Below are 27,795 nucleotides of genomic sequence, written 5' to 3'. Positions count from 1 at the left end.
TGGGGGCAATTGAGATTATTGCTGCAAACACTGAGCAGAATGTTGCTGGTGTTAATTGGGATGCTCACAGGACTTGAATCATGTGTCAGCTGCCAGTGTATGGCCCAGAATCATTTGTGGGTTTATTTGCAGCTTTTTTTCTTTGGTAAAGTAAGCATGCAGTATTTCTGAGAATCCTTCTGTGTCTGGAAATGCAGTGTAGATGGATCGCTTAGCTTGAGCCTACTCTTCTCAACCCCCAGCATAGAGGGAATTCAGACAACTGAGGTGAAGATTCCCTTACACAGCCTCACCTTACCCCTGTGAGTCAGTGTAGCTGTTGATCTAAGTCTGTAGGTGGGGCTGAAGTGGTAACAACCTCACTGGCGCAGTGAATATTTTGTAATTTCCTAGTCTTGACTTTTTTTTTCCAAGCATAAAGGCAGCCTGCAGAGTGGTAGGCTGTTTTTTCCCTTTGGTGACGTGTGCCAAAGTAAGCAAGATAAATTGTTGAACAAAGTGCACCTGCATTTGAACGCTCCTGATTTTCACCAAGAAACACACCAGGGAGAGCAAACTTGCAGAAGCACTGATCTGCGGGAGTTCTGAAGGCTGGAAAAGGCACAAATCTCAACTTTTTTTAAGATGAAGAGCACTGAAAATGTCTTCTACCTTCTCTTGGTTCACGCTGGTAAGTACCTCTTCAAACTGTTTTGCTGTGGCATGCTGCCTTTGGGATTGACTAATTTGTGATTTGAGAGTGCAGAGGGAAACTAAAACCAGTTGAGAACCAATTTCAAGAGGTCAAGAAAAGAATAGAAAGAAAATATAGGGGAAAAAAACCAACCCATAGAATCTAAAGAATATAAAGGATGTATTGAATGTTGTGTGTGTGTCTTGCCTTATTAACTGCACTAAAGCTACTCCTAGCTCCACACTCCCCATTTTTCACAGATGTGAACAGTTCTGTAATACTTCCTTTTTGTGTGTGTGTAAATAAATATCAAAGTACCTTACTCTGTTCAACAGGGTGTGTGTGATGTGCTGGCTTTCTCCTCTCACTCCCAGGTTCTGGTGGTGAAAGCTTTAAATTTCACCAGAGGTGCAAATGCTGTTTCTGAAGGGGCTCTGCAATTGATTAATTTTTTTTTTTTTTTACAAGTTCAGGTTCTGAAATTATCATAATATATTCCTCTTTTAAATTGTTTCTGTTGAAAGCCTTTGATAGTATATTAACAGCCTTTTGAGAAGACGTTACACAATGCAGCAGTGTTATTTTCAGCAAAGGAGTTTGGACCAAGATTGGGTATTAACTTAGGTTCAGAGTCTCACCCGCTGTTTCCACATGTTCTTGTCTGGCAATAGAAGCACAGTCTGACTGCAGACCTTGTCTGTGCCTGAGCTCACTTCAGATGGGTTAACTTGTAAGGGAATTTGTTGTTACAGGAAAGCATCTGTTCAGATCCTGGGTGGTGTCCAGTAGTTTTGTAAGGGACAGATTAAGTGCATCTTTCAGGTGGGGTGGAGGCAGTAAGAAACAAATTCCTGTTTCCCTGCTGTGGTTGCAAGGTAGGGCCAAATGAGCTTCATGTTTCAGATAAATGTGCCTAATGATTTCTTCATACTATTCATGCGTTACCTGCAGTGTGTTTGTATCTACAGCCAGAATGGTGGGGCTGAAGAATGGCACTTATCTATATATGCTGAGAGGCAAATTTCAAGTTGCTTATATTTGGGAGGAGTGAGGAGGGATCCTTGATCAGTGAAAACCTTGGTTCTTCTTCCTGCCCCTGGAAATAGATGGGGAAGATTTCACTCAGATAAATGAGGCAGAAGCTGAGATTCCATAAGGTGTCTGTTTTCCATGACTCCATAGTGTATTCCTTCTATGCCTCTTGGTTCTCAGAATTCCTGCATCTCAGAGCTAAGCTCTTGTTTCTCCTTCTGCTACCAATTGCTCCTTTGAAAGCTTCTTGCAGGCTGTCCAACTGTGACTCTTGACTTGCAGCAGACCATGCCCTCTGTTTCAGTATCTGATGGAAAACAAGATTTGTGGCATCAACAGCCTCGTTGAGTCTGCAGACCTGGAGTCAGTAAATATGCACAGCTGCTATTGGGCACTAGTGGAATCATGTTTACTTACTTAGTGTTGTTTCTCAACTGTGTGACAGTTGTGAGGAAGCGGAGGGCCAGGTAGAGTTGATAGAAAACAACCTGATGAATAAAGTAGACTCCAACTTAGAGGAAGTCAAAATTGAAGAAAAAGCAATGAAATTTGGTGCCAGCTGCTTACAAATTCAGCAGACAGCTGAACCATTTGTGCATGGTGTTTTGTCCTCACAACAGCAACATTTGGTGCTTATAAGACCGCTGCTTGGGCCTCGCAAAAGACACCTTTCTCCACTGACTGTGGAATCTGTGCAGTCTGTTTATTTGCGGGACAGCCCTTCCCTTTCAGTGACTGTGGAAACAGCCTCTTATGAAAGAGTGCTTTGAAGAGACAAGTTTACTTTCCCAGTGTTCCTAATAAGCCCAGTGGTGAGGTACTTCAGCTCCTACGGTTGTTTTTTATTCAGAGCAACGAGAAAAGGGGCAGGACTCTCTGGGCATCCTCCTTGGTTTTGCAGCCTGTCATTTCAATTAATGATTTTAAAACTTCTGGCTCAAGAGACAGATTGTCTGTGTGTCCCAGGACATCTTGAGCAGACAGTTGCAGGCGATCGTTCTTGCAGCACATGGTGCTCTCAAGGATTATTCTTTTGCACTATATATGGCTTAAATGTGTCTCCATCTGTTTGACAGCACATCTGACCCTAGGATTTGTCCTAAGGAATTCTTTGCAGCTGCAAAGTCAAAAAAGAATTGTCCCATTTTTCTTCATAGTTAAGTGACCATTTTGTTCAGATGGTACCATACGCATCTGCAAGGTGGCTCCAGAAAGCAGACCTGAGCTTCTCAAAGCCAGGACTGTGCCCTTCTGTGAAAAGAACGCTGGCACAGAAATTCAGAAACCTGCAGCATCTGATGGTTAATAAAAAGATTTCACAGAATCCCATGGGTTGGAAGGGACCTCTCAAAATCATCTGGTCCAACCCCCTGCTAAAGCAGGTTCCCTACAGCAGGTTGCACAGGAAAGCATCCAGGTGGATCTTCAGTATCTCCAGAGGAAACTCCAGCACCTCTCCAGGCAGCCTGTCCCTGCTCTGTAACACTCAAACTAAAGATATTGTTCCTTGTGTTCGTATGAAACTTCCTGTGTTCCAGTTTGTGCCCATTGCCCCTTGTTCTGTTGCTGGGCACTATGGAAAACAGCCTGGCCCCATCCACTTGGCACCTGCCCACAAGGTATTTGTAAGCAGTGATAAGATTCCCTCTCAATCCTCTCCATGGTATATTCTTCAAGACTTTATGAGCAAGCTGTCCTCAGTGACCTGCTCCAGAGTACCCTTGTTTCTTGTGTCATAAATTCCATCAAGTTTCAGTATCAGACTTGGACCTGTTGCTAGTCCAAATAACTCTAGTATTCTTGTTAATCTGAATGAAAGCAGAAGTGTGAAAGCTCACTGCTGAACTGTTCTCTCTTTTGTAGTAACATTTCCTCTTGCTGTTGTGTTTGCAGCTTTCAGCCTGGAACGTGTGCGGTGGTGCACAGTGTCTAACCAAGAGCTTTCCAAGTGTAAGGACATGAGTAAGGCCTTTGCTGGGGCTGGCATCCTTCCCGCTTTGGAATGCGTGGAGGGAGAATCAGCTGCTAACTGCACGCAGATGATCAAGGTGAGTTATAAACGATAGACGTCAGTGATTTAATTTCCCTGTGTGCTTAATAATAAATCACATTGCAATGTACAGAGCAGTGAACGTCTCATCCAATCAGCTTTATGGCATTCATGTCTTTGGAAAATCAAAGCATATATACATTTCTTTTTAAAAGACATTAAAATGTACATCTGGAACTGAATTCCAGCATGGCACTGTGTCTTCTCTACAGCTAGTCACATATGGCCAGTCATTAGGAACACAAGCAAAGATCTTAAACGTTCTTTCTGAAGCACTAATCTTTGATTTGGGAATTGTATTAGATTTATTTAGCAGATACTTAAGAAGGGGTGGAGTAGTAGGATGGAGACAGCAGTTAAAGCTGTGCTGCTGAGCCTTTAAGTAGATTGTCTGCAGGGAAACTGCGTAATTCTCCTTTTTCAGAGCCTCACCATGGCAGTTGTTGTCTATACCAATGAGTGTCGAGCCAAATCTCCCAGTACCAAACAGGGCACGTGGGGTAGTCAGAGCAGTGAGCAGAAGGCATGCAAATCCAACTGTATTAATTCAGCATGCTCTGTTTGGACAAAAAGCTCAGCTTTGCAAAATGGTGTTTGGAAAACAATTCCCTCCTTAGGAGGGAGTGAGAAACAACAAGTGGAAATTGAAGGAAATGTGGAGGTGGGTGATCACAACTGTCTTCCCTGGAAAAGTGTGAGGGAAGGGGAAGATGACTGGATATGTTAATAACTCTTTGTGCTTGCTGTTGTAAAACTTGATTAGCTGAACTCAGAAACCTGCAGGTGGATAGCATGAGTAAGTGGCTTTCTGATAAGGTGGATCTTCACTATAAGGCTTCAGGCAAGGTCCTTGACACCTCTTCTTTCTGTGCTAATAATCTACTATGTGCTTAAGATGTAGCTTAAGGGCTGCATGGAACACCTGACTCTGCATCTGTGCTGAACTCTGCTCTTTGAGGCCAAAAAGGGGGGTGGGAAACTCTGGCTCAGCAGACAAAGATATGCTGTTTTATAGCACTACCCAACCTGGACTTAGTTCTGTGAACATGTTAGCATATGGATAAAGTATTTTTCTTTGAAGATCCTTAGAAATTGAGAAATGTCTAAATATTAAACTCAGGAACCTGATAATGTTTAATTTGGCCATACTTATTAGTAGGTGATTAAGCACCTCTGTAGGTAATTCTCGAGTGTTGTGACACACAGAAATAAAGTCCTTCTGAAAATAATTAACTTACATTCCCATTGCATCTGTGTCAGAAATCACATGTGGGATTGTCTCATGCTTTTGCTGGGTGTATGGGAAGATCTTTGCTACAAACAGAAATACCCACGCTATTCTTGCTATTCCGCTTCAGCTGCTATCGCAGTATGTACTTAAAGGAGCTGAAGTCTGTAGCCTGTAAAACTACTACTGTCTTTGATGGAAAAATAATATACACATAGTACAGTCCTGGTCTCCTGTGGGCAACCCATCCTATTCTATTTGCTATGCTTTCTTTTCACCACCACTTCCAGAGGCTCATTTTGTTTTCCCTGTGGGTCAGGTCTTTCTGACTCCCAATTCCTCCTGCTGTCAGGTATCTCTGCTAAACAGCAGACTCTGTTTGGTTCCCAAATTGTTGTCCTGGGCCCTGACTCTCCCCAATGGAATATTGGATCAGGTTATTCCAGACTGCTTCTGTTCTTTAAGATGCGAACATCTCCCAGCTTGAACTACTCTACAGGTTCTCCTGGAAATTGGTTCAACTTTCATTCATAAGAAACAGCTCTCAAGACATCTAATGTTTCAGCTAATCAGTAACTTTTTTCTCATTTGAGACAATTCAGTTATATGCTTCAAATTACATGACATCTTCAAATCTGACATAGGTTCCAGAGTGTATTGTCAACACTCTCAGATGATCCCTTGTCACATTTTATGTGTCTCAGCCTGGGGAAAATAGCTTTCTACTAGTCCTAGCCCTACCCTAACCAATGCTCAGCATAATGCCAAGTGATACTGCCTACTACCCTTTCTGGTTCTGAACCAGAGGTAAAGCAAAATGGTAAGAAGCTTGGCATCACCTTAGAAATGCAAAATGTCAATCTGCTGATTGTTTTCTTGGCCATCTCTCAGCTTGTTGGAGATGCTGTCTCCTGGGCACCAGGTTCAGTACACAATGAACAGATAACACAGGTTCTGTAGAGCAGGAGGATGTGTAGCAGTTTTCTCCTTGCTGCTGTGGACGGCCCTATCTGTGCCTACTTAAAATCCAGCATAATTCTAAGCTTCAACATGCATTCTTACCTTGTGTCTGCACAGGATTACTTGGCAGATGCGGTGACATTGGATGGTCGATGGATTTACCAGGCTGGAAAGGAGCATGGCCTGAAACCTGTGGTTGGGGAAGTTTATAATCAAGGTATAATCAGACTAAAAAACTCTTGGGTTACTTAATACAAGTTTATTTTCTGATGCATTTCTACTGTTTCTATTTTATTTTGGGATCCTTTACTTGAAGACCCTGAACTCCAGGTCTTTGGTTCACTAGTGGATATTCCTGTTCATTATAGAGTATGGGAGGAAATGGGGAACAGAGGGCAGCAGCCCAGCCCCACCACTAAGTACATCATGACACTGAGTGCTCAAAACAAAATGTCTTCACAGTCCAGTGTCTGTCTGTCTCTGTTAGGTTTTGAGCACTAGTCAGAGATGAATGGACTGAGTGGCTTCTGATCCACGTAAGTCAGATTAAGTGACTTCACGGTCTCTTAAGATCCTTAAGTCTTAATGCTATGAATTATCTAAAACAATAGACGAAGAGAATTAAACCATCCACGAGGATAATCAATTTTCTTGATATTAATCCAATCCAAATATATTTAGAACCACAGGGAGTTTCTTCTCAGGATGATTCTCTGAGTGTCTTTCATCTCACTTACTGTTCCAAGTTGCTTTTGGCCTTTCCTATGACACTGCACACAACAGAGGTACTGGAGGGCATGTACCCACAGTCAGGACAGGAGCAGTGTGACTGCCTGTACATGGGGGAGACAATTAATCGCTTCTGTTTCTCCCTTTGCTGCAGAGATTGGAACTTCATACTATGCTGTGGCTGTTGTAAAGAAAGGCTCCAACATCACCATCAACAGCTTGAAGGGTGTCCGCTCGTGTCACACAGGAATCAACAGAACTGCGGGCTGGAATGTGCCTGTGGGTTACCTAATTGACAGTGGGCACCTGCCAGCAATGGGATGTGACCTCCCAAAAGGTAAGAGCTGAGAGGGCAGAGATCTGTTCCTCAGCAGTGTCTTTCTGTATGATCTTGGGACATCTGTATGTGGGTAGAAGTGTGTGGCTTTGTACTGTTTTGTTCCTTGTGGTTTTTATGCTTCATGTAAGATGGAATAGACCAAACACAGCTCTGATGGAAACAGCAAATTTGTTTGAAACTTGGAAACTCCTTTAAGAACAGAATGGCTTATCCCTATAGAGATGTACTGTTTAGATATTCTCAAATGAGACCTTGTTTATTCATTGCTAAAGATGTCTCATTCTGATTTCACTTCTAGCTGTTAGTGACTATTTCAGTGCTAGCTGCGTTCCTGGAGCCAACAGTGCCAGCTATCCCACATCCCTCTGTCAGCTCTGCAGAGGGGATTCATCTGGGCAGAACAAATGCCAAAGAAATTCACAAGAGCAGTACTATGACTACAGCGGGGCTTTCAGGTAAAAATCACAGCTCTGTCCCTTTCTATCTCTATGCTGTATCTATAGCTGTAATGTCCTCACAGACCTCACAGGCAGGAAACTGCAGCAAGAGAACTTCCAGTTGATCCTGTTAGAAAATCTGCTGTAGTGTTGGAATGACCATGATTTAAATCTAGAAACTGAAAAAAATTAATTCTTAACCTACTATTTCAGGCATTAACACCTGATTGTTAAAATTAGATATCTAGCATTTGCTCTGGGCAGGGCAATCCCACTGCTGATTGCTTTGTCTGGTATCTGTTGACAGAAGTCTGTTTGTTGCAGTGGTTTGCATTTTTCCTTGTAAAACAGGATGGTCCTTGGAGGCTGATAGCTGACCTGCCACCCTACCCAGCTGCTTGTTATCTCACCTCAATTGCACTGAATTCTCCTATCAGTTATCAGCCATCCTACTCAGCTGTTTCAGTTATCTCCCTTCAGTTGCACTGAATTCTCTCACCGGTTTGCTCTGCCCTCCATTTTTGCACACTCTTTGCTGTATTTCCCTTCTTCCTGTCTGTGTGCTGCATTGCAGTTCCCAGCCCCTGAGTAATAGCACTGGCAGAGCAGAGGTGTAATTTACTCATGGGAAACACTTGTTTCCCTCCATGTATTCCTCAAAAGATTGTGCAACTGCAGTAGACAGAGAGCTCTGCTGGACAAAGAAGGTCATGGTGTTTGTCCCAAGCAGCGCAGAACATGTTGTCCACGTTCACCAAATGACAGCAGTAGTTTACTTCATGCTCTGTCAGCCACTGGTCTCTGCCTTGAGCTAAATTCTCAGCACAACGAACTAGGTCAGTGTCTGCTGGCTGATGGAACGTAGCGTGCAGCCCTCTGGCTGCCAGCCCGCAGTGCTCGATGCGTGGAAGCTGTGCTTTATAATGCATCTTTGTATTTGGGTTTGCATTTATTAGGTGTTTGGCTGAAGATGCTGGAGATGTTGCTTTTGTGAAGCACAGCACAGTGCCTGAAAATACTGATGGTAAGTGCTGAGCAGTGCCTGTGATGCCGATGTAATGCCAGGTGTTTGATTCACCTTGAGCTGAGGAATGAGCAAAAATGCTCTAATAGGGAAAGAAGATGTGCATACATAGATATGCACTAGGAGTTAGATGAGTCCATGTGATTCTTTTTTTCCCCCCCAAACACTTGATAGTCTCAGTAAGGGTGAGAGGTGGGATCCTCAGCTGCTTTTGGAAGGAGAGTTTAAGCAACACTAAACTTGTGGTTTTGTGCCTGGGCTGTTATGAAAATGTTTGTGCCCAGCTAAGCAGGAAACCTATTGACAAGACGTGGCCTACCCTGTCTGGTACTTTGAGAAACCCACCTTGAGCACAACATGTTTTAATGTTGTGGGCCTGTTCTACCATCAGTTAAAGCAGGGAAGAGTAATTAAAAAAATGCTGTATGTAAATCCAGTCCTAAGGAAGCTCTGGGTACCACTGCAGACCCTGGTGTAGATCAGTTCAGTCTCACAGGTGTTAGGCTGTGTGTCTCATTGGAGGTATAAGACTGAAGGACCGTATACGTGCATGGGGTACATTGTACAATCAGGAGTATTTCGGTGATGCTCAGGAAAGCTGTATTCTCCTCCACATGTGAATGTGATGCTTGAAGCAGACTTGGAGCCAGAAATATCAGCCCTGCCTAGTGTCCATTTTGTCAGTGTTTTCTGTCTGTTTTCAGGAAGAACTCTTTCTAGTTGGGCCCAGCAGCTTCGCTCCAAGGACTTCCAGCTTCTGTGCCGCAACGGCAGCACAGCTGATGTAACAGAGTGGAGAACCTGCCACCTGGCCCGAGTCCCAGCTCGTGCCGTGGTTGTACGGCCAGACACAGATGGAACAGCTGTCTTCCAGCTTCTGAACCAGGGACAAGTAGGACAGTGATTTTTTTCATCAGTCCATTACAATTCACCTACTGGCTGATCTGAACATATCTGAGCACCTTCAGCTCTGTGTGGTCTGAAGAACTATGGGAGGCAATCAGCATCAGTATGGGCCCTGATGGGAGTTGCAGAGTGGGATTTAGGGTTCATTATTGCCCTCAGAGTCTCAGGGATGCTGAAAATTGCCTGAGACGGGTGATTTTGTTTTGTCTTTATGCTTGACTATTCTTCCATCAATTCTTAACCTGTAAATCTTCCATAACAAAAACCTGAATTGTTTTTCATGTAGGCAGGAGATTTTCTCCTGCATGTAAATGAAGTCATCACAGAATTATGACAGCAGTAGAGGGGTGTGTGAACAGTGTTTTTTCTTTAACTTTACAGCAAAGATTTAATGGCGTAGGCACCCAGTTTCAGATGTTTGACTCTACAGCCTATGGTGCCCAGAACCTTATGTTCAGAGACTCCACCACAGAGCTCGTTGCTGTCACGTCTCAGAATTACCAGGCATGGCTGGGTGATGAGTATCTTTATGCCATGCAGGCCCTGAACTGTGACCCCAACAGTAAGTTGTCATCTTCTGAGGGTTGTTTAGTGACTGCTGGCTGTGAGGGAACCTGTGTTCAGGGGGTATTTTTACTGCACTCTTGTGACAGTGGACTGCAAATAATCAATATCTTATAGCTGTGCTTAGTGGTCAGCACTCATAGGAGTTCTTGCTCCTTCACACCAGGGGGTGTGTACTGCAGACTTACCTGTAGTCTGGAGATCTCAGTGGTACCGAATCAGGTGAATGTCTGAGCTAGAGAATGGGAGGGAAACATACAAGTAAATATTTTGATAGCATGTATGGCACATGTGATGGGGGTGCAGCTGTACGCCTCCTTTTCTTTTGTAAAGGAAGTGAACTTTACTTTCCATTTTTGTGCAGCATTGCCAGAAAGCCTGAACTGGTGCGTTGTTTCCACTGAGGAGATTTGGAAATGTGGTGAGATGGGAACTGCCTTTAGGAATAAGGGTTTGAAACCAGAAATCCAGTGTATTTCAGCTAAGACAAAAGAGGAGTGCATGGAGATGATCCAGGTAAGCTGTACGATCCTTGTGCAATAAACCAATCAACACAAGCTGCTCTCTGCTGGGTAGGTAGGATTAGAGGGATGTGCTCTTAGGTGATCAGCAGGCAATACTGGCTTTCAAGGAGGTGATCTGCAGCTCATATCCCATGAATGGGCCTGAACCCCGGTGCTTTTCCACTGTAAGAAGTGTTTTGCTCCATCTCTGAAGGCATTTCAAGGCCAAATTGGATGGGATCCTGGGCAGCCTGATCTAGTGGTTGGCAACCCTGTCTGTGGCAGAGGGGTTGGAACTAGATGATCTTTGAGATCCCCTCCCACCTGAACTGTTCTGTGATTCTGTTTGGCTACCAGATCTGTCTGCTGAAATGCAAGATATGATGCTGGAGTTGTCATTGTAGAGGGGAAGGGAAAATGTCTTCTGTTTTTTCACAAAAATTGTAAATTTTATTTTTCAGAAAAAGGAAATTGATGTTGTAGCTTTGGGTGGAGCTGATATTTACATTGCTGGGAAGACGTACGGCCTTGTACCAGCTGCTGGAGTAGGTTTCTCTGGTAAGAACGTCAGGAAATAGAGATGTTGTTTATCCAGGTTGTTTCAAAGCAGCTCTAAAAGCACAGGCTCTGTTTCCTGGCTACGCTGGGAAAGCTGTTTGCAGGGGAAATGAGTATTATTATCCTCACATCACGGATAGAGGAGAAAATAAGTATGGGTTGGGTTCCTACAGTGAATTAGTGCGAGTTCTGTCTGTCCTGTTGCTGGACGAGGTTCATTCTTTTGCAGTTTTGAGTCTTACGGTTACATATTTGTCTTTTCAATTCTGCTAAAAGTATTTTAAATGGAAGAAGGAAGCGTAATGGTTATGATGTATGCCATCATTAAGCAGTGGGAATACTTAAGGAAAACCATCATGCTTTATTTTGCTTGTTTGTTTCTGTAAGCTGAAGACAACAATAATGCGTACTATGCTGTGGCATTAGTGAAACGGAATCCATCTGATGCATTCACCATCAATGACCTGAAAGGGAAGAAGTCCTGCCACACAGGACTGGGGAGAACTGCTGGGTGGAATATCCCCATTGGCATGCTAATTAAGAAGGGCTTTATTAATCCCAGAGACTGTAATATTCCTCAAGGTAAGAAGATGTGCCATATAGTAACTGTCCAATTATACATTTTCATTAGGGAAGTATAGTGTTGATATTGCAGAGCTGTGTGTTAAGTTAACCAGTTTGTTTGTGAGGGATTGTTGCCTTTTTAATGTTGCATTAGACATAGAGGGGCCATGCTGAGAATGTTACCTCTAACATGGAAGTGTTCCTTTCACAAAGTTGTTGCTTAATTCACATTGGAGGAGTCATCTAATACAACCTGCTGCTCAAAGTCTGTCCAGTTAGATCTCATTGTCCCGGGCCACGTCCAACCAAAACTGAGTAACTCTGAGGATGGAGATTCTACAACCTTTCTGGGCCTTTGCCCTAATTTTTGTCCATTTTTGGTATAAATAATTTCTTTCCGTATATCTAATTAGAATTGTCCTTATTGTATCTTCTATTAGCCCTCATTGACACAAGAGTATACTGTCAACTCTTGGTCAGTGTGTTGCCCTCTAGGTCCTTTTGTTTTGCCTTTTTCTAACAAGCCGCTTTTCAGCCTTGCAGCCTCTCATGATTTATTCCTGCTTAAAGCAGGGTTTTACTTTCACCTTTGTTGAACTCTGAGATTCCCATCAATGTGTTTCTGTAGCCAGCCCAGGTCCATCTCAGCAGCAGCCATTGCCCTCCAGTGTATCAAACTGGTAAATGTTTATTCTGATTTTCAGATACATTGATGAAGTGTCTTTTTAAATTTGAATCAAGTTGGTTTATCATCTATTATCACTGAAAAACCTGCTTCCACACCTGTCCATCTCTGTTCATGCCTGAGGATGCTGACTCCAGTCAGTGTCACTAACAGGACAGTCACTGAAACTCACACAGTCTCTACAGCTGTCTGTCCTCTCTAAGTGGCACTTTCAGCTCTGGGATGTCATTGCAGTAAATGATGAATTATTGTCTGGAATTTTATTGCACTTATTTTCAAACATTATTTAGTGCTGGAGCAATATGGTAATACCATAGTACTAATAGTAATCAGTTAAGTGGTACTTAGAAAATATTTTGAGTTATAGTTTGTGAATTCCAGTTAGGCAGCTACAGTTTATGTTCCTAGTGTCCCGAAGCTGCTGTTGGTATAACCCCGTGACACTGGAACTACCTTTTCTTGTGCAGAATCTTCCACTTACATTGATTTGTCCTTTTTATTTTAAGCTGTGAGTGAGTTTTTCTCTGCCAGCTGCGTGCCTTCGGCTGAGCAGGACAATTACCCATCAGCGCTCTGTCAACTCTGTATTGGAGATAATAGTGGAAACAACAAATGCAGCGCAAGTAGCCAAGAACAGTATTACAGCTACAGTGGAGCCTTCAGGTAATTAGCACACGTGGTTATTGTTTAGTCTGTTTGTCAGAGTGCAAGGAGGTACTGCTCTCTATCTTAGTCAGCAAAAAGCATAATTCCTTATAAGAACAGCCTGCTAAAAACAGTAGCAGCCTTCCCCTTTGCAAGATGCTGTGACAGTCATAGCAAGAGAGAGGTGTCTCTGTGTGTGCGCATGTCAGAGCCTCTTGTCAGCATCCTGGCCTACAGCCACACAGATGAGGAACAGCCAAATCCCCTTTTCTGTTTACAGAGCAGTGGGCACTCACCTAGTGAGGAGCACATGGGTTGTCATCAGTCTGCAGCCCGGCTTAATTGAGTGTGACAGCCTGCCACTCGGGTCAGGTCATCCATAAGGAGCTTAAGCAGGGAAATGGGCAGAGAGAAGCCAGTACTGGGTGGCTATGAATGTGTGTGCTGAGCATGACAGGCTCGGAGCAGGGAATTGTGACTGCGTCTTCTCTGTCCTCACCATTTGTGGTGGTATGCAATAATAGGTTTCATACAGCACAAACAGCTATGTTCAAATATTGTGTCCTAAAGGTATAGGAGGCCAAAATAGTGTAAAATTGAATAAATACTTCATATAACAGTGAACATCAACATCTGGGGACATTAACTGTTTTAAAGCCCCAAATCTTTGGGTAGATATGGAAGCTGTTGTTACCAAATGGGGAGTGGAGCACTGATTATCATTTATCTTCTGTTTCTTTGCTTGTCTAATATTGACCTTCCTCTGTCCTTTCTCCCATCGCCAGTAATAGCTATTTCCTGCTGTATTACTCTCTTGAAATTCTTCAAGTATTTATAAACTTTGCAATGACGTTGGTTTTTCTCTCATTTCAAGATGCTTCATTTCTTGGTTTGCTTTTTCTCTTTACTTTGGGGCCCAGTGGATTTATGTGCAGGAAAGTATGCAAGAAAAACTGATTTCTAGATCTATCAGTTATTAGAAATGATGCGTTCCCAATAAAGATGCTCTGAATTGAACTTGTGTCTCTCATTTCATAAAGGTGCCTGGCAGAGGACGCTGGGGATGTGGCCTTTGTGAAGCACTCAACAGTGTTTGAGAACACAGATGGTATTTAGTTTTACTTGACTTTTTATTACAATTCAGTTATTTTTTTTCTTGAACCTTTTTGTTCTAAAGCGCTCAATGAGTGACAGTGATTAGTTTCTTCTTTTAGGTAAGAATACTGAAAGTTGGGCCCGTGACTTGAAGTCCAGTGATTTCCAGTTACTGTGCCGGAATGGGGCCCGTGCTGAAGTCACTCAGTTTGCTCGGTGTCACCTGGCTCAGGTGCCAGCTCAGGCCATTATGGTTCACCCAGATATCAACGTTTTTGCTCTGTATGGACTATTGGACAAAGCTCAGGTAATAATGACACAACTATTCTATCAGTGAGTTATGTGTCTAGGCAGACCGTGCCAGGCTGCCACAGGCATTTAGCTTCAGTATCAATGGGAATCTAATTTAAAAGCAGTATTTCAGTCATTTCGTTAACTCCTGTGCAGCCAACCCTGTATTACACAGTAATGCTTACACAGAAGAACTAATAGAAGTATAAAGTCTTTCCAGGTAGTAACAAGAACCTAAATTCTTATAATTCCCAATGGTAGGAGTCTGTATGTTACCTACTGCAGTGTCTGAAAACGAATGCAGAGTCTGCAGTTGTGTGAACTTCTTATGTACTAAACAGCTCATGTTGTACTAGAAAAATGTGGCACTTCTTCTTGGCAAGATACTGATAATTTTGCATTGTCTTCAGGACTATTTTGGAAATAACAGCAACAGAAACGGATTCAAAATGTTTGATTCTTCAGCTTACCAAGGAAAAGACTTGATCTTTAAGGATTCTGCAGTGAGGATAGTGCCATTGGAAGAGAAGAGGACGTATGCAGAATGGCTGGGGAGTGAATATGTTGAGTCCCTTGAAGGGATGCAAACACCACAGTGCTCTGGGGCAGGTAATAAGTTGATACAACACCACCTACTAGTGATTACTATTGTTCCCTTTGTTGTTCTAGGGCAGATACAGGGCCTGGGCTAACGTGGTCCAAATGGCAACTTCCAGGCCACATCTGGCTTAGCACCTTTTCTTCAGATGAGCTGCTGTGTGGATAATACGTCGTGTTAACATTTTAAAGCCTCTTCCTGCTGCTTTGCAGGCAAGGTGCTTATACCATTTGCTCACTGGGGAGTGGGGTGGGACTGGAAGCTGCTGCTGTTCATGCGCGTGGAGTGGAATTTGAGGCAGAAGCCATTGGTCCTGTGTCAGCATGGCTGGTGAGATCAGAGCAAAATGGAAGGACTTGTGCCATCATTGCTGATGTTGAATTACGCTGGGTTGAAGGACTCCCGGGTGTGCTGTTAGATGGATACTGGTTTTCTGATCTGTAAAGGAATTTCTACATCTTGGAAGAGCAGTATTAAAGTCTTGTCTAGAGATCCACCTTGCTGGTAATGTTCTGCCTCCTTCATGTCTGCTTTTATCCTGACCTCACTGTAATTAAATATAAGCTGAGCAATAAAGCGCAGCGCTGGGATGCACAACTCGAGTCATTCCGTGCCTGCGCACTCGGCTCCCTCTGCGGCTCCCCCGGCCGGCACCGAGCGCCCCCTGGCGGCTGGAGGTGCATCCGACATGGCGGCGCGGCGGCTGTGGGCGCTGCTGTTGGCGCTGCGGGCGGGGTGGTGCGTGCTGCCGCAGGTCGGGTACCTGCACCCCGATGAGTTCTTCCAATCGCCCGAGGTCATGGCAGGTAACGGGGCGGGAGGGGCGGGGGGAGCCCCGGGGTAGAGCGGGGCGGGAGGGACCGGTGCACGATGCGCAAAGAACGGAGGGTTGTTGTGCTGGAGGCTGCTCATAGACACAGCGCCTCTTACACCGACCCCGATGATGAATTAGTGAATAAAACAGCCGCGTTTGCTTTTTTCTTCCTTCCTTTCTTTCTTTCTTCCTTTGTAGGAGACATTTTAAACCTACAGGTCTATTATCCCTGGGAATTCCTTTCCAGCTCTCCCTGCAGAACAGCTGTTTTCCCTTTGCTGACCTCTGGATTTGCCTACTGGGTGCTGAAGGCTTTGCAGCGGCTGGATGTGTGCTCGCCTTGTGTCAGCAGCTACAGCCTTCTCGTGGCTCCTCGCCTTCTCCTCACTGTCTTTTCTTTCGTACTTGACTACAGCGTGCACCGATTGGCTCCTCTCTGGGGAGCGGATCCGTGGGCAGCGCTGCTCCTCCTTGCAGGATCCTACGTCACTCTGGTGTTTTACACGAGGCCGTTCACCAACACACTCGAAGGATTTCTCTTTGCTTTTCTGCTGGTGTTAGTTTGCTCCAGAACACCAGGCAGCAGCTGCACGAAGCCGAAATGCAGCTCTCTGATAGGTGTGGTGGTGGCTGCGGGCTTTTTCAACAGGCCGACCTTCCTGGCGTTTGCTCTCATGCCCCTGCTCTACTGGGCGGGTTTAAACACTGGCTCCCAAAGGAGCATTAAAACTCTCATAAACCCCTTCTTAAAACTGATCACCTGCGCATGTTTTACCGCTGTTGTTTTCATAGCAGCCGACACCGTGTATTTTACCTCCGTGGGCTTGGACGGCCTTTTCAGCTCCACAAACAGCAGCCTGTTGGATGTTATAGCTCAGTTAAATCACAGAGCTGTGCTGACCCCTTTCAACTTTCTCTGCTACAATCTCGACTCTCGTAACCTTGCGCAGCATGGAAGTCACCCCCGAGTGACGCATTTTATAGTGAACGGAGTCATGCTCTTTGGGATCTTACATCTTCTGGCCATTAATGCTGCTTTTCAGATGCTAAAGAAATACATCCGCCGGTTAATGCGGGTGGGATGGTGTAGTAATAGAGGGTCACCCAGGTTATCGGTGCACTCCGAGGGCCAGTCGATGCTGCTGCTGTTTTATTTTGTTCCTTTGGCACTTCTCTCCCTGTTCAGCCACCAAGAGCCTCGCTTTCTCATCCCTCTCATCTTACCATTAGTCCTGTTCGGCGCATCACACAATAGAGCTGTGAAGTGGAAAACAATCATTATCATTTTTAATGTTCTCGGGGCTTTCCTGTTTGGATGCCTGCACCAGGCGGGGCTGATACCGTGTTTGTTTCACTTGGAGCATGTTGTGCATTCTTTGCAGTCCTCAGACCACCCCAGGCACTATACTCTGCTCTTTGCTCATACCTACATGCCTCCAAGGTCCCTGCTAAATATCGAAAAGAAAGACACGTATGTAGAAGTGATTGATATGGCTGGGTCCAAAGAGGACACCCTCTGCCAGGTGATAGGGCAGCACACAAACAATCGCACCTGCAGTGACTGTCACTTTTGGGTTATAATCCCCGGTACAGTCAGAGCCGCTATTTCCAAATGCAGTGTCCTGCTCAAGAATGAGACTTTGATATTTCCACACTTATCAATGGAAGATCCACCACAACTATCCTTCCTATTCAGTGAGAACTGGAGAAGTCAGTTAGGACTGTACATCCTTCAGATAGGCACAGCTCAGCAGAGCCTTTAGATCTTTAGAATATTTGATGTTTTCCCTTTGACTCTGCCCAGATGTGCTGTCAGACCTTCCCCTTCAAGGTCCTGCACTCAGCACAGGCTGTTGTGAGCTCCTCCATTCTCCCTTCATGCTCAGTATAGCCATCAATACCAAGATCAGAATCATTCAGTCCCTGTGGTGTTTCTGAGAAGTTTGCCTCATTTTCCTGATGAGAAAGGATGAACCCAGAGACCAGAAACCAATTTGAGCTTCATCCTCTTCATATGAGATATGCATTAGAAGTTCTTATCTCAGATTTGTGGGCTGTGCTACTGAAAACAGGCATTTAACTCATCTGCTGGAGAGAAGTTACTGGAGTGGAACTTCATCTGCTTCAATGTGGTTTTACCTTAATGATTCTATGAACCTTTATGCTCTTGCAATTTCAGCCCCTCCTCTCTGTCACTGTATCAGTCACCATACGGACACCAGTGTTACAGTATTCTTTGTATTGATGTAACAGAATCAGATTTAGAACAAGGAAGATGCTTCAGCACAAGCATTTGTGCTAAATCCTAAAACTGAAGTATTATTTTGCCTGTTTAGTGTTTCTTGATGCAGTAAATCCCACGGATGCCCTGCATACATAATATGCACAGCAACCTGAGGGTGCTGCCTGATGGAATTAAGTCTGACTACTACTTATCTACTCCAAAAAGGGCAGCTCCCTTCCTGTGTTCCTGTGGTGTTTTGCAGCTGTGACTTTGGGCACTGCGATGTGCTGCTTCAAGGAGCTGCACAGACAGAACTGACACCTTGCAGGGGTTTGATCCCCGTCCCTCCCAACCAAGGGGATCCCTGAGCTGACCATGGGGTTAAAGAAGCACCAGGTCTGCCACAGGTGAGTGTGTGAGGTTAAAGGGGGAAGCTGCATCTTTTGGGCACCCCTCCCCTTTCTGTAACAGCTCCCCATTGATTCAGCTTAGTTGGAATGATCACATCCTGGCACTCTCATAGAGCACAGTCTCATTTTAAAGCAGGACGCATATAACCCTCAGCTTCAGCAAACACACGTGCTTAGTAGTACAGCACAACTAAACATCCAGGTTTTTATGTTCACGAACTTCTGAATTCAAAACCATCCTGACATGGAGCAAGATACTAATTTGGTCTATTTGTCAGGCCTGTCCCTGTGAAATGAATTAATTCTTTCTGCTTGCAGTGGCAGTGAAGCTTTTTGCAGTTCTCCATCCGCACAGCCTTGATTAAGACCTTATTTGCCAGTTTTGCATTGTAAGTCCTCCATGTGCTCACCATGAACCCTCCATCCCTCCCTGCTGAGTCCTGCATGCTGACGGTGTGTGCTTTTTGGTGGGGGAGCAGCAGGGTGGCTGTGCCATGTACTCATGCAGCAGCAGGAGGAATTAACAAAGCACCACAACACTGCGCTAATGTATATGTTAATTTCCTTTTTGTTCTTTTAAGTTGGGACAACAGCATTGTGCCAGCATTTGTATTCCATGTTACTATTTTCAGCTATTCTTAAACAGCTATAAAGTCTGATAATATTTTGAAACTTATGAAGTTATGGTAACTGTTGAACTTATGATCTCTGTATAAGTTGGGTAGACCTTGAAACTCGTCCTGCCTGTGACAAAGCACCGGTTCCACAGCATGGTTTATTGGTACCAGTCACAGCTCACCTGGGGCAGAGTCAGGCAGATAAACCCCAACTACAAATACTGATTCAGACTGAAAATGCACAGCTTGAGTCTCACCATAAGGACTTTTACAGTGTATACCATAGATTTGGGTTTACTTTCTTTGCAAATCTGTGTTGGCAGAAAGTTTAATGTTACCAGCAGTGTTGGAAGCCAAGTATCTTGCCCAAGCAGGCTGCGGCTGCTCCATGCCTTGATGCATTCAAGGCCAGGCTGGATGTGGCTCTGGGCAGCTGCTCTGCTGGTTGGTGACCCTGCACATAGCAGGGGGTTGAAACAGGATGATCGTTGTGGCCCTTTTCAACCCAGGCCGTTCTATGATTGTCTCCCAGTTAGGAAGGGTCTTTCACATGCAGTGACACCCACTATGGCAACCTCCCCCCCGAGTTCCCTCAGCACACAGTCAGCAGCACCCGTAGTTCTGTGACAAAGCCATTTATAAGCCATGTGGCTGTTCATACAGCACTGAAAGCAAAGCAGCCCAGCCTGTTAGGATGGGGGATGCATATCAACACCGGTAGAGCTCTGTTTGTACCAAAGCTCCCGTACAAACGCAGACCACGTCGATTACGCTGTTGTACAGGTAGGAATCGTTACAGGCCGTCCGGTGAGAAACGGCTTTATTTTAGGTTTCACATCACGCACATAAGTGCCGATCTTCACAGTATTCTGGATGCTCGCTCTGTCCGCTGCCAAGTGACGCTGTCACGGCCCCATCTCAGCGCTGCAGGCCGCCTCCATCCGTTCCGTTCCGCTCCTCCCGTCCCCGCCGTGTCCCTGGTTCCGGCCGGGCTCTCCCCGCAGTGCCGCCTCCTCCCGGTCCCTCCGCTCATTGCCGGCCGCTCCGTCCCGTTCCCCGTCCCGCTCCCGGTCCCCTCCCGGGTGACTCGGTCCTTCCCAGGAATGAATCCCGCAGTCGGCTCAGCCCAGGCCGCAGGTCTCTCGCCGCCCGCCGTGCTCCCAGCTGTCCCCGTGTGATGGCGCTGGCGGTGATGCGGGCGGCCGCTCGGATGGGCCGCGACTCGGAGAGTTTCTCGATGAGCTGCGGGTTGTTGAGCAGCGCCAGCAGCACCCGGCGCAGCACCATCCTGAGGCACGGCCAGCACCGCCTTGTCGCGAGAGCCGCCCTATTCCTTCCGCCGCCGAGCGGAAGGGAGCGGTTCTCGCGACAGCAGCGCCGTATCCGTGCATTGGGGCGGTGCGGGGCAGCATGTGCTCGGGCGGCACGTTGAGCATCCTGCGGAGCGACTCCTATGTGGACCTCAGCCAGTACCGAGACCAGCACTTCAGGGTAAGGGCCGCGGGGATCACGGTACCGGTCCCGGTATCGGTTCGGGTCCGTACGGTGCCGGGTAACGCTGTGATCGCGTTTAGGGCACGCGCTATGACCAGGAGCGGCTGCTGAGGAAGAGCTGCACGTTGTACGTGGGCAACCTGTCCTTCTACACCACCGAGGAGCAGATCCAGGAGCTCTTCGGTAAGAGCGGAGACATCAAGAAGATCATCATGGGGCTGGACAAGGTGAAGAAAACAGCCTGCGGCTTCTGCTTCGTCGAGTATCCTTCTGCCAGCCGGGCCTGGGCACTAAAGGCATTATCTTAGGGCTAGAGTAAGAATGGGCTGCGTCCATAATACCATATTACCATAATACCATACTGCCATACTGCCTTACTGCCATATTGCCATAATACCATACTGCCATTCTGCCATACTGCCTTACTGCCATATTGCCATACTGCCATAATACCATACTGCCATACTGCCTTACTGCCATAATACCATACTGCCATACTGCCTTACTGCCATANTACTGCCATAATACCATACTGCCATACTGCCTTACTGCCATATTGCCATACTGCCATAATACCATACTGCCATACTGCCTTACTGCCATATTGCCATAATACCATACTGCCATACTGCCATACTGCCTTACTGCCATATTGCCATAATGCCATAATACCATACTGCCATACTGCCTTACTGCCATAATACCATAATACCATACTGCCATAATGCCATAATACCATAATGCCATACTACCATAATACAATACTGCCATGCTGCCTTATTGCCATACTGCCATACTGCCTTATTGCCATAATGCCTTACTGTCATACTGCCATACACACAGGTTTTGTTGCTATCTCACTTCCCTGCCCTGCATTGCCTCTGCCCCACCAGGTGTTGTCCTACCATTGCTCTGTGTTCTCTCTGAGCTGTGTGTCCCCAGGCCCTGCAGATCTGTGCATGGTTTTGATGATAGAACTGGAGGGAATGGTTTTAAGCTGCGCCAGGGGTGATTCAGGCTGAACATTAGGAAGTATTACTTCTCAGAAAGGGTAGTCAGGCATTGGAATGCACTGCCCAGGGAGGTGGTGGAGTCATCAACCATGGGAGTGTTCAAGGAATGTCTGGATGTTGTGTTGATGAATATGATTTAGCTGGGAAGTATTGGTAACGGTTGGACTGGATGATCTTCTAGGTCTTTTCCAACCTTGATAATTCTGTGATTCTGTGATTCTGTTTTTCTTAACTAATTTCTGAGGTATTATGCAAGAGGAGATGCTGAGAACGCAATGCGGTACATCAATGGGACCAGGCTTGATGACAGGATCATAAGGACGGACTGGGATGCAGGATTTAAGGAGGGCCGGCAATACGGCCGGGGCAGGTCAGGGGGCCAGGTAGGTTTGTCTGCTTGTGTGCCCACTTGTATATTGCAGAGTCAGTTTGTCTGTATAGTCTGATGGTGTAGTAGCTCTTGAGAAAATATTTTTCTGTATATATTTACCAGACTTTTGTTTCTTTGTTTTTTTCTCCTTTCTAAGGTCAGAGATGAGTATCGACAAGACTATGATGCTGGAAGAGGCGGCTATGGTAAAACTGTTCAATGCCAGTGAATAGTGAATGACTCGTCGGCCTCACAGGATAACTTCATGCCAATTGTAGATGTCATGAGGCACAGAGGAGGTCTTTTGCACACAAGTTTATGTAAATAGAAACATACAGGAGCTGCTATCAGTGTTCCTGTAGTCACATAGTATATTCTATATCTTCTTTTTTAATACCAGGATCCAAAACATTGCCAAGTACACTAATACACAGGACCTGGGAGCAAGGTTTTAAGCAATAGTATGCATGGGACTTTGGTCTCAGAATGCTGCTGCAAATCCACTGAAAGAATCAAAGGTTCAGCAGAATGGTGCTTCTTTTTATTCCATGGCAAAAACTTGATCATTGTGTTGCTGGATTTTGTTTACAGAGTTCACAGTATCATGGAGCAGAGTGAGATCTTAAAGCCAGATTTGTGTATGGCTCAGAGACTGAAGGAAAAGTCAAAGAGCCCAAAAGGGAAATGAAATTCCAATTTCCAGAGTAGTCTTAAAGTTGTGAACTTTGGGGTTGGTGAATTAACAGCCTTTTACACCGATGCCTTTCCTTTTGGAGTTAGCACGCACTTATGAAAGGCACAATAAAGCAAGCCAAACTGAGCCCAGAAATCGTAAAATGAGAAGCAAACTTAGCAGATAGGAGAAATCAGACCCTTGCAGTGTTCTTCAAAGCATACTGCTGTTGCATGACATTGTATGGCTCAGAACTATCTTTGCTTTGTGAGATGTGGAGTGCAGGAATCACAGTAGTGGTTATTTTCCTGGTTGGAATAGTACTGTTTTACTCCTGTCTGGTAACTCTTAATATTTGAGGAGCAATATCTTCCCTATGTCTGCAAGGGTAGCGTGGAGCCAAGCATTGCAGTTAATCCCTTTCCTGCTCCTTCCTTGCTCTAGTCAAAATGGGATGTGTGAGGAACTATCTGGATGATGAGAAAGTTTGTTCTCAAAATAGACTTCCTGTTTGAGAAACCTAATGGCAAATAAAGTTAAAAATAACTTTAAAGAAATTAGCTTTGGAGAGGCTTCACTTTGTACGGAGCATGTGGTGAGACTGGTAAAAGGATTGTGGGACTCTTGGATTTCTTTTATGTTAATGTGATGGGATATTGTTGTAATACTGCATCAGGGGAAAAAAATCAGTGTGGAATTGACCTGCTGAAATAGCAGGGTTTAGAAGAAATTGGTAAAGGCTGATGGTTGGTTGTTTTTCCTTTTGGATGCACTTCTGAGTTCTTCAGAAACTGCAATTGATAAAAGTTTTGTCCAAATACCTTGACTTCCCAAAGCTCTTAAATCTTAACTATGTAAAATTTAACCTTTATTCATGGAATGGAGTATTGGAAATCTTGATGTGTTTCTAGAGTAGAGTTAGTCACAACTGTTAGCGTATGTTAGAAGTGCAGCACTGCAGTAAGATGCCTTTCCTGTTAAGTGAGGTTGAGGGGGGCCTTTTTTTTCTTTTTTTTTCTTTCTTGTTTTTCTTTTTTACTGTCACATAGAATAAAGCTGGATTTTCAGGGTCACTTGGTGCTGATCTGAAAACAAGACTTTGAACAAGTTATCTTTTTCTGTGTGCAAAAACCATTTGATGATGATCTCGCAGCCTGGAATCCACTGTAGGAAACTGTGAAGTTTATTTTTCACGGTGCCAGTTTTGTATAAGACTCTGTACTATCAAAACTTGAGGTCACTTTCAAATAAAGCTGCAACACTAAAATGAATTCTTTTCCCCCATTGATTCTGTTTAATAAATAAATAAATAACAATAGAGATTATCTACATTCAGTAGCTCTGCTGAGAAGGACTTGGGGCTCCTGGTAGATGAAAAACTGACCATGAAGCAGCAGTGTGTGCTTGCAGCCCAGAGTGCCATTTCCTGGGTTGCAAATCAGCAAAGACTGGTTCTGTTTGGTGCTGTGTTTAATGGTAAGTGTTTGAAATGGTGACAGAGATATGAGGTAAGGCTCTCAAAAAATACTTATCCATATTGTAACGATAACGTCATGAATTGTACAGCCTCAAATGAGAAGCCACGAGGAACTATAGAAGAATACCTTTGCATGTGATACCATAAGACAAATTGTTTTAATCAATGGATCTGTTCAGATCAGAGCAGCGTTCTTCGGTTGTTAGGTGCTGTCTAGTAAAATGATGCTGAGTGTGTAACTGGTTTAATGAAGGGATCGTAGCGCAGTTCCAGTTGTGGAAAAGTTTCCTGTGTACTGTGTACTTATGAACGTAAGCCATGATGGTCCAGTTTACAAGACACAATTTGAGAGGAACACGGAGTTTTCCCTTATCACCTGCCTATGTTATTTACTCTAAACTTGGTGTGGAAAGTTCTTGAGCAGGTCTTGCTTAACATTCCAGACAGTAGCACATTATGGGATAAGGGTTGGGCAGATTTCCTATGTTCCACTATAATTTCTGGCCAAATGAACTAGGAAAGGAGAATATGTGAAAGTAAGAGATCTATATAGTAAGGCTGCATAACTTAACCCAATGCCTGTGCCACAAAGAGTGCAAGGTTCTGTTGTGTCCTGGCCAGCTGAAGATGGTTACGGGAGGAAGAGTTTGCTGACCTCCTTGAGAAGCCACATTCTGAAAGCAGGAGAAGTGTGTTCTCGTGTATTGGTTCCATATTTTATGGTGATGATCTGGCCCTGCTCTGCTTCCCAGCCTACTTCCAGAGACAGAGGTGTGCTTTACCTCAGTGACTAGAGCTCTCCAGTTTTATTTCAGCTTCTAATGAAAGACTGAGCATCTGTCAGTGTTCTCTACAGCAGAGAACATGTAGACACGAGTATCCAAACCCTCATTTGCAGCACTCACTAAATGGCATATTTAGATATGATGCAAACCTTTCCCTTCCACAAAGCTGTGGTGTTCCCAGGAGCATTTGGGAAGTGCCAGCTGGCTCCCTCTCCTGACTGCAAAGCGGTTTGCCTGCTTTCTAAACTAGCAAAGCAAGCTGCTGGCAGCAGCTCGGTGCAGCATGAAGTGCATGGTACAGGCACACAGCTTTGCTTTTTTTGTGCATGTGTGTTGTAAGAATGAACTCCCCCCCAAAAAAATAAATAAAGCCAAAAAGCCACCTTAATTCAATTCCAGTAAGAAATTGAAATACCTTTGGAGGGGAAAGTGTGAGTTAAGTGTTACTCAGGGAACAGCTGGGAGCATCACCTTTCTGCACTGCCCCGAGGGTGTCATCAGGTATAAGACTGCAGCTTAAGTAGATAAGAACGTGTTAGATATAAAGATGTCTTCAGATCTGTAGGTCACAGGTAGGTAGTTTGAATTGCATCAAGCTGAACTTGTGTCAGCCTTCTGACTTCTATTAGTTTGAAATAACAATCCTGTTCCTTTGTACTTTGTACTGCTATGCTTTTGGAATGGCTAATTTTTCTGAATTGAACTCTTGTCTGTTCACTGTAATTATAAATCGGTGCCTTTTCGTTGGGTATTTGGTGTCTGAAATATCACTGTTCTGCAGTCTGTTCCATTGCTGCTGATGAGAACCAGTCGTGCTGCCACAAGATGTCATGAGAAGCTGTGTCTGGCTGCAGGACTCACACACTGCATCCTTGGCACTCAGCAAGGCTGAGCAGTGCCTATGGAGCAATGTGCTCTGGAGACCTATCGCTTTGCTATGCTGCTCCTTTTCTTGAAGAAATGCTTTTCTGTGTTATTATTGCATTGAAACAAAGGTCTGGTGGCTGAACTGCCTCCAAACACACCTTGAAGTGACAGCAGTGAGTGTGTGCTGACAGTGCTGGGGTGTAGCATAATGCTGAGCACCATAAGGTGGAGGTGTTCTTTCTGTATGTTGTAACCAAGATTTTGCATCCTGCCAAAGGGTGGTTTTGGCTTGGTTTATTTTTCATCCTCTGGTATGTCTGCTTTGGAAAGAGAAGGAATGTGTTTCCAGGAACTGGGAATGGCTTTTGCCTCTTAAATCCCAGAATGTCCTAATCTTTTCTCGCTTTTGGTTTTAAATTCCCAGCTGAATCTTCTCTTAGAAATGTCCACATTATCTTGGTTAAAAATCTGAGCAGCAGCCTTGCAATGTTCCAGTCTGCATAGCTGCAAGGAGATGTTTGCTGCTGCCTACCCTTGACAGAGGGAAACTGGGTGGAGACTGTGTAAGCTGCCTTGGTCTCATACATATACCCTGGGCTTTTTGGTGAAATGATTTGTATACAGACCTGTCAGGAGCTCAGTATTCTCTCCCATTTTTTTCAGTGAGATCTACTTGCATAATGTAAAAGCACTAAATGTGGCTTAATGAGCTTTATCCTTTTTCTATCAGGTAAACACAAAGCACACAGAGGATATGGGGCTTACTTTAAAAATCTTGATCCCTTGATCTTGGGGATGACAGCAGGTCTCGACCGTAAGGCATTTGTTCTTTATGTACCACCCTCTCCAGTAAAGCCTTGCTACCTGTGACGCTGTCTGGGTGCTCAATGTGTTTCATTTCAGGGCTTTGCACAAAATACCTTTACACCTGAAGATATCAAGAGAGGGAATGGTTACTATATCTGTGCGTCGCTATTTTATTATCCTGGTACAAGAACGTACCAGGTAGCTGTAACGAAGCCAAAAGGCACCGTAATTGTTGTGTTTCTCTAGAGGAAATGCTGCTAGATTTTGTCTTACAGTTTGTTCTCTGTGAGAAGCTGGTTTCTTTTCAGAGTTTTAACAGATGGAGGTGGGCAGGGAGATGGTGCTGCTTTGCCAACATAAATATTCACAAGTGTAAAGATTCCTCTTCATGTGATTTCAGGGTAATCTTGGGAAAGATTCAGGGTTCTATGGGATAACAGCCATTACTCCCAAGCTTTTCTCCCTTTTCCTTCATTGCAGTATTGACGCCAGTTCTTACAGCGTATGTTATCAGTGTGCTGAAGAGAGACAGGAATATATATATATATTTTTTCCCCATGAAGCCAGGAAATTGGGAGTTGATTTTATATTAAAGCAACGTGATTCATGCTTTCCTTGAGGAACTCCAGAGTAAAGCATTTTAGGCCTCCTGTTAAATGCAGAAATGAAACATTTCCATGTGTGCTGAGAAGCTGGGGTGCTTTGTTCAACAACCTTTGAAGGAAATGTTTTATATATTTTGAGATATTTCCCTGTCTCAAAATATGTTTCCATATTTCCCAGAGACCCAACCCCACTCTCCAAAGTGACATTTGGCAGTTTCCTGTTGTAAAAACCCATTCTTGCAGCTGTAGCACAGCTGTGGGAGTGCAGTGGGGAGCACAGAGACAACCTGCTTCTCTGCACAGCCCACGTCTGGCCTGGGGATGGTTCAAAGCACATTGAGGCTGTGTGTCAGCAAAGCAGCACTCAGAGCAGGCTGAACTGAGAGCATAGGCTTAACTTGTAGCACAGTGTTTGAGGCACTTGAGTCTGAATCATTAAGAAGTAGCTGGAAGGAGGTTGTGGCGAGGTTGGGGTTGACTGCCCAAGGAGGTGGTGGGGTCACCATCCCTGGAGGTGTTCAAGGAGAGGGTAAATACAGTGCTTAGGGACATGGGTTAGTGGGGATGTGTTGGTAGCTGGACTGGGTGATCTGTGCTGGTTGGATGTTCCCTCTGCCCGTGGCCTGTTCTGTCTGATAATGCTGCTGTGAGAGCTGACATGTGGGCAGTGCATTGTCTTCAAAACACTTCATCAATTCTTAATCTCTTCTAAAATTTGGAGCACTGAAGTTAATCGACTGTTTGAATGTATTGTGCT

The 27,795-nt window shown here is 44.7% G+C and overlaps 3 protein-coding genes across 6 annotated transcripts; all 3 read left to right on the top strand.

Moving 5' to 3' along the window:
- Window positions 1-15,378, top strand: MELTF (melanotransferrin). 4 transcript variants are annotated; one of them, XM_015871651.2, is made up of 16 exons: window positions 1-670; window positions 3,599-3,753; window positions 6,061-6,160; window positions 6,827-7,009; window positions 7,311-7,467; window positions 8,406-8,473; window positions 9,178-9,365; window positions 9,761-9,941; window positions 10,308-10,459; window positions 10,908-11,004; window positions 11,392-11,586; window positions 12,760-12,916; window positions 13,939-14,006; window positions 14,113-14,300; window positions 14,695-14,893; window positions 15,095-15,378. In XM_015871651.2, exons 1-16 carry the CDS (start codon window positions 625-627, stop codon window positions 15,214-15,216), a joined length of 2,256 nt encoding a protein of 751 aa, XP_015727137.1. In that variant the 5' UTR covers window positions 1-624; the 3' UTR covers window positions 15,217-15,378. The 4 variants fall into 4 exon arrangements, with proteins under 4 accessions (XP_015727137.1, XP_032302580.1, XP_015727139.1 ...); XM_015871653.2 differs by lacking the exon at window positions 1-670 and adding an exon at window positions 1,151-2,068; XM_015871652.2 differs by lacking the exon at window positions 1-670 and adding an exon at window positions 2,093-2,172.
- Window positions 15,379-15,453: 75 nt separating this feature from the next.
- Window positions 15,454-19,006, top strand: PIGZ (phosphatidylinositol glycan anchor biosynthesis class Z). The gene is made up of 2 exons (XM_015871654.2): window positions 15,454-15,688; window positions 15,895-19,006. The coding sequence occupies exons 1-2, from the start codon at window positions 15,472-15,474 to the stop codon at window positions 17,457-17,459; spliced, it is 1,782 nt and encodes a 593-aa protein (XP_015727140.1). The 5' UTR covers window positions 15,454-15,471; the 3' UTR covers window positions 17,460-19,006.
- A 366-nt stretch (window positions 19,007-19,372) lies between these two features.
- LOC107318160 (nuclear cap-binding protein subunit 2) lies at window positions 19,373-23,768 on the top strand. Its single transcript, XM_015871655.2, is given in 5 exon segments — window positions 19,373-20,326; window positions 20,329-20,438; window positions 20,522-20,703; window positions 21,699-21,837; window positions 21,982-23,768. Coding segments are annotated over 5 exon segments (705 nt in total). The 5' UTR covers window positions 19,373-20,124; the 3' UTR covers window positions 22,054-23,768.
- Window positions 23,769-27,795: the final 4,027 nt, after the last annotated feature.

The sequence above is a fragment of the Coturnix japonica genome, chromosome 9 (genome assembly GCF_001577835.2).
Source record: "Coturnix japonica isolate 7356 chromosome 9, Coturnix japonica 2.1, whole genome shotgun sequence".
NCBI lineage: Eukaryota > Metazoa > Chordata > Aves > Galliformes > Phasianidae > Coturnix > Coturnix japonica.
The sequence above is the reverse complement of the archived record's forward strand: the minus strand, read 5'-3'. Positions and strand labels throughout refer to the sequence as shown.

What these genes read in the sequence shown, in the direction of transcription:
- MELTF (XM_015871651.2), top strand. Translation starts at nt 625, where the DNA reads ATGAAGAGCACTGAAAATGTCTTCTACCTTCTCTTGGTTCACGCTG. An exon ending in AGCTACAGTGGAGCCTTCAG is followed by an intron (nt 12,917 to 13,938) that starts GTAATTAGCACA and finishes CATTTCATAAAG; the next exon opens with GTGCCTGGCAGAGGACGCTG. An exon ending in ACCACAGTGCTCTGGGGCAG is followed by an intron (nt 14,894 to 15,094) that starts GTAATAAGTTGA and finishes GCTGCTTTGCAG; the next exon opens with GCAAGGTGCTTATACCATTT.
- PIGZ (XM_015871654.2), top strand. Translation starts at nt 15,472, where the DNA reads ATGCACAACTCGAGTCATTCCGTGCCTGCGCACTCGGCTCCCTCTGCG. An exon ending in ATCGCCCGAGGTCATGGCAG is followed by an intron (nt 15,689 to 15,894) that starts GTAACGGGGCGG and finishes CTTCCTTTGTAG; the next exon opens with GAGACATTTTAAACCTACAG.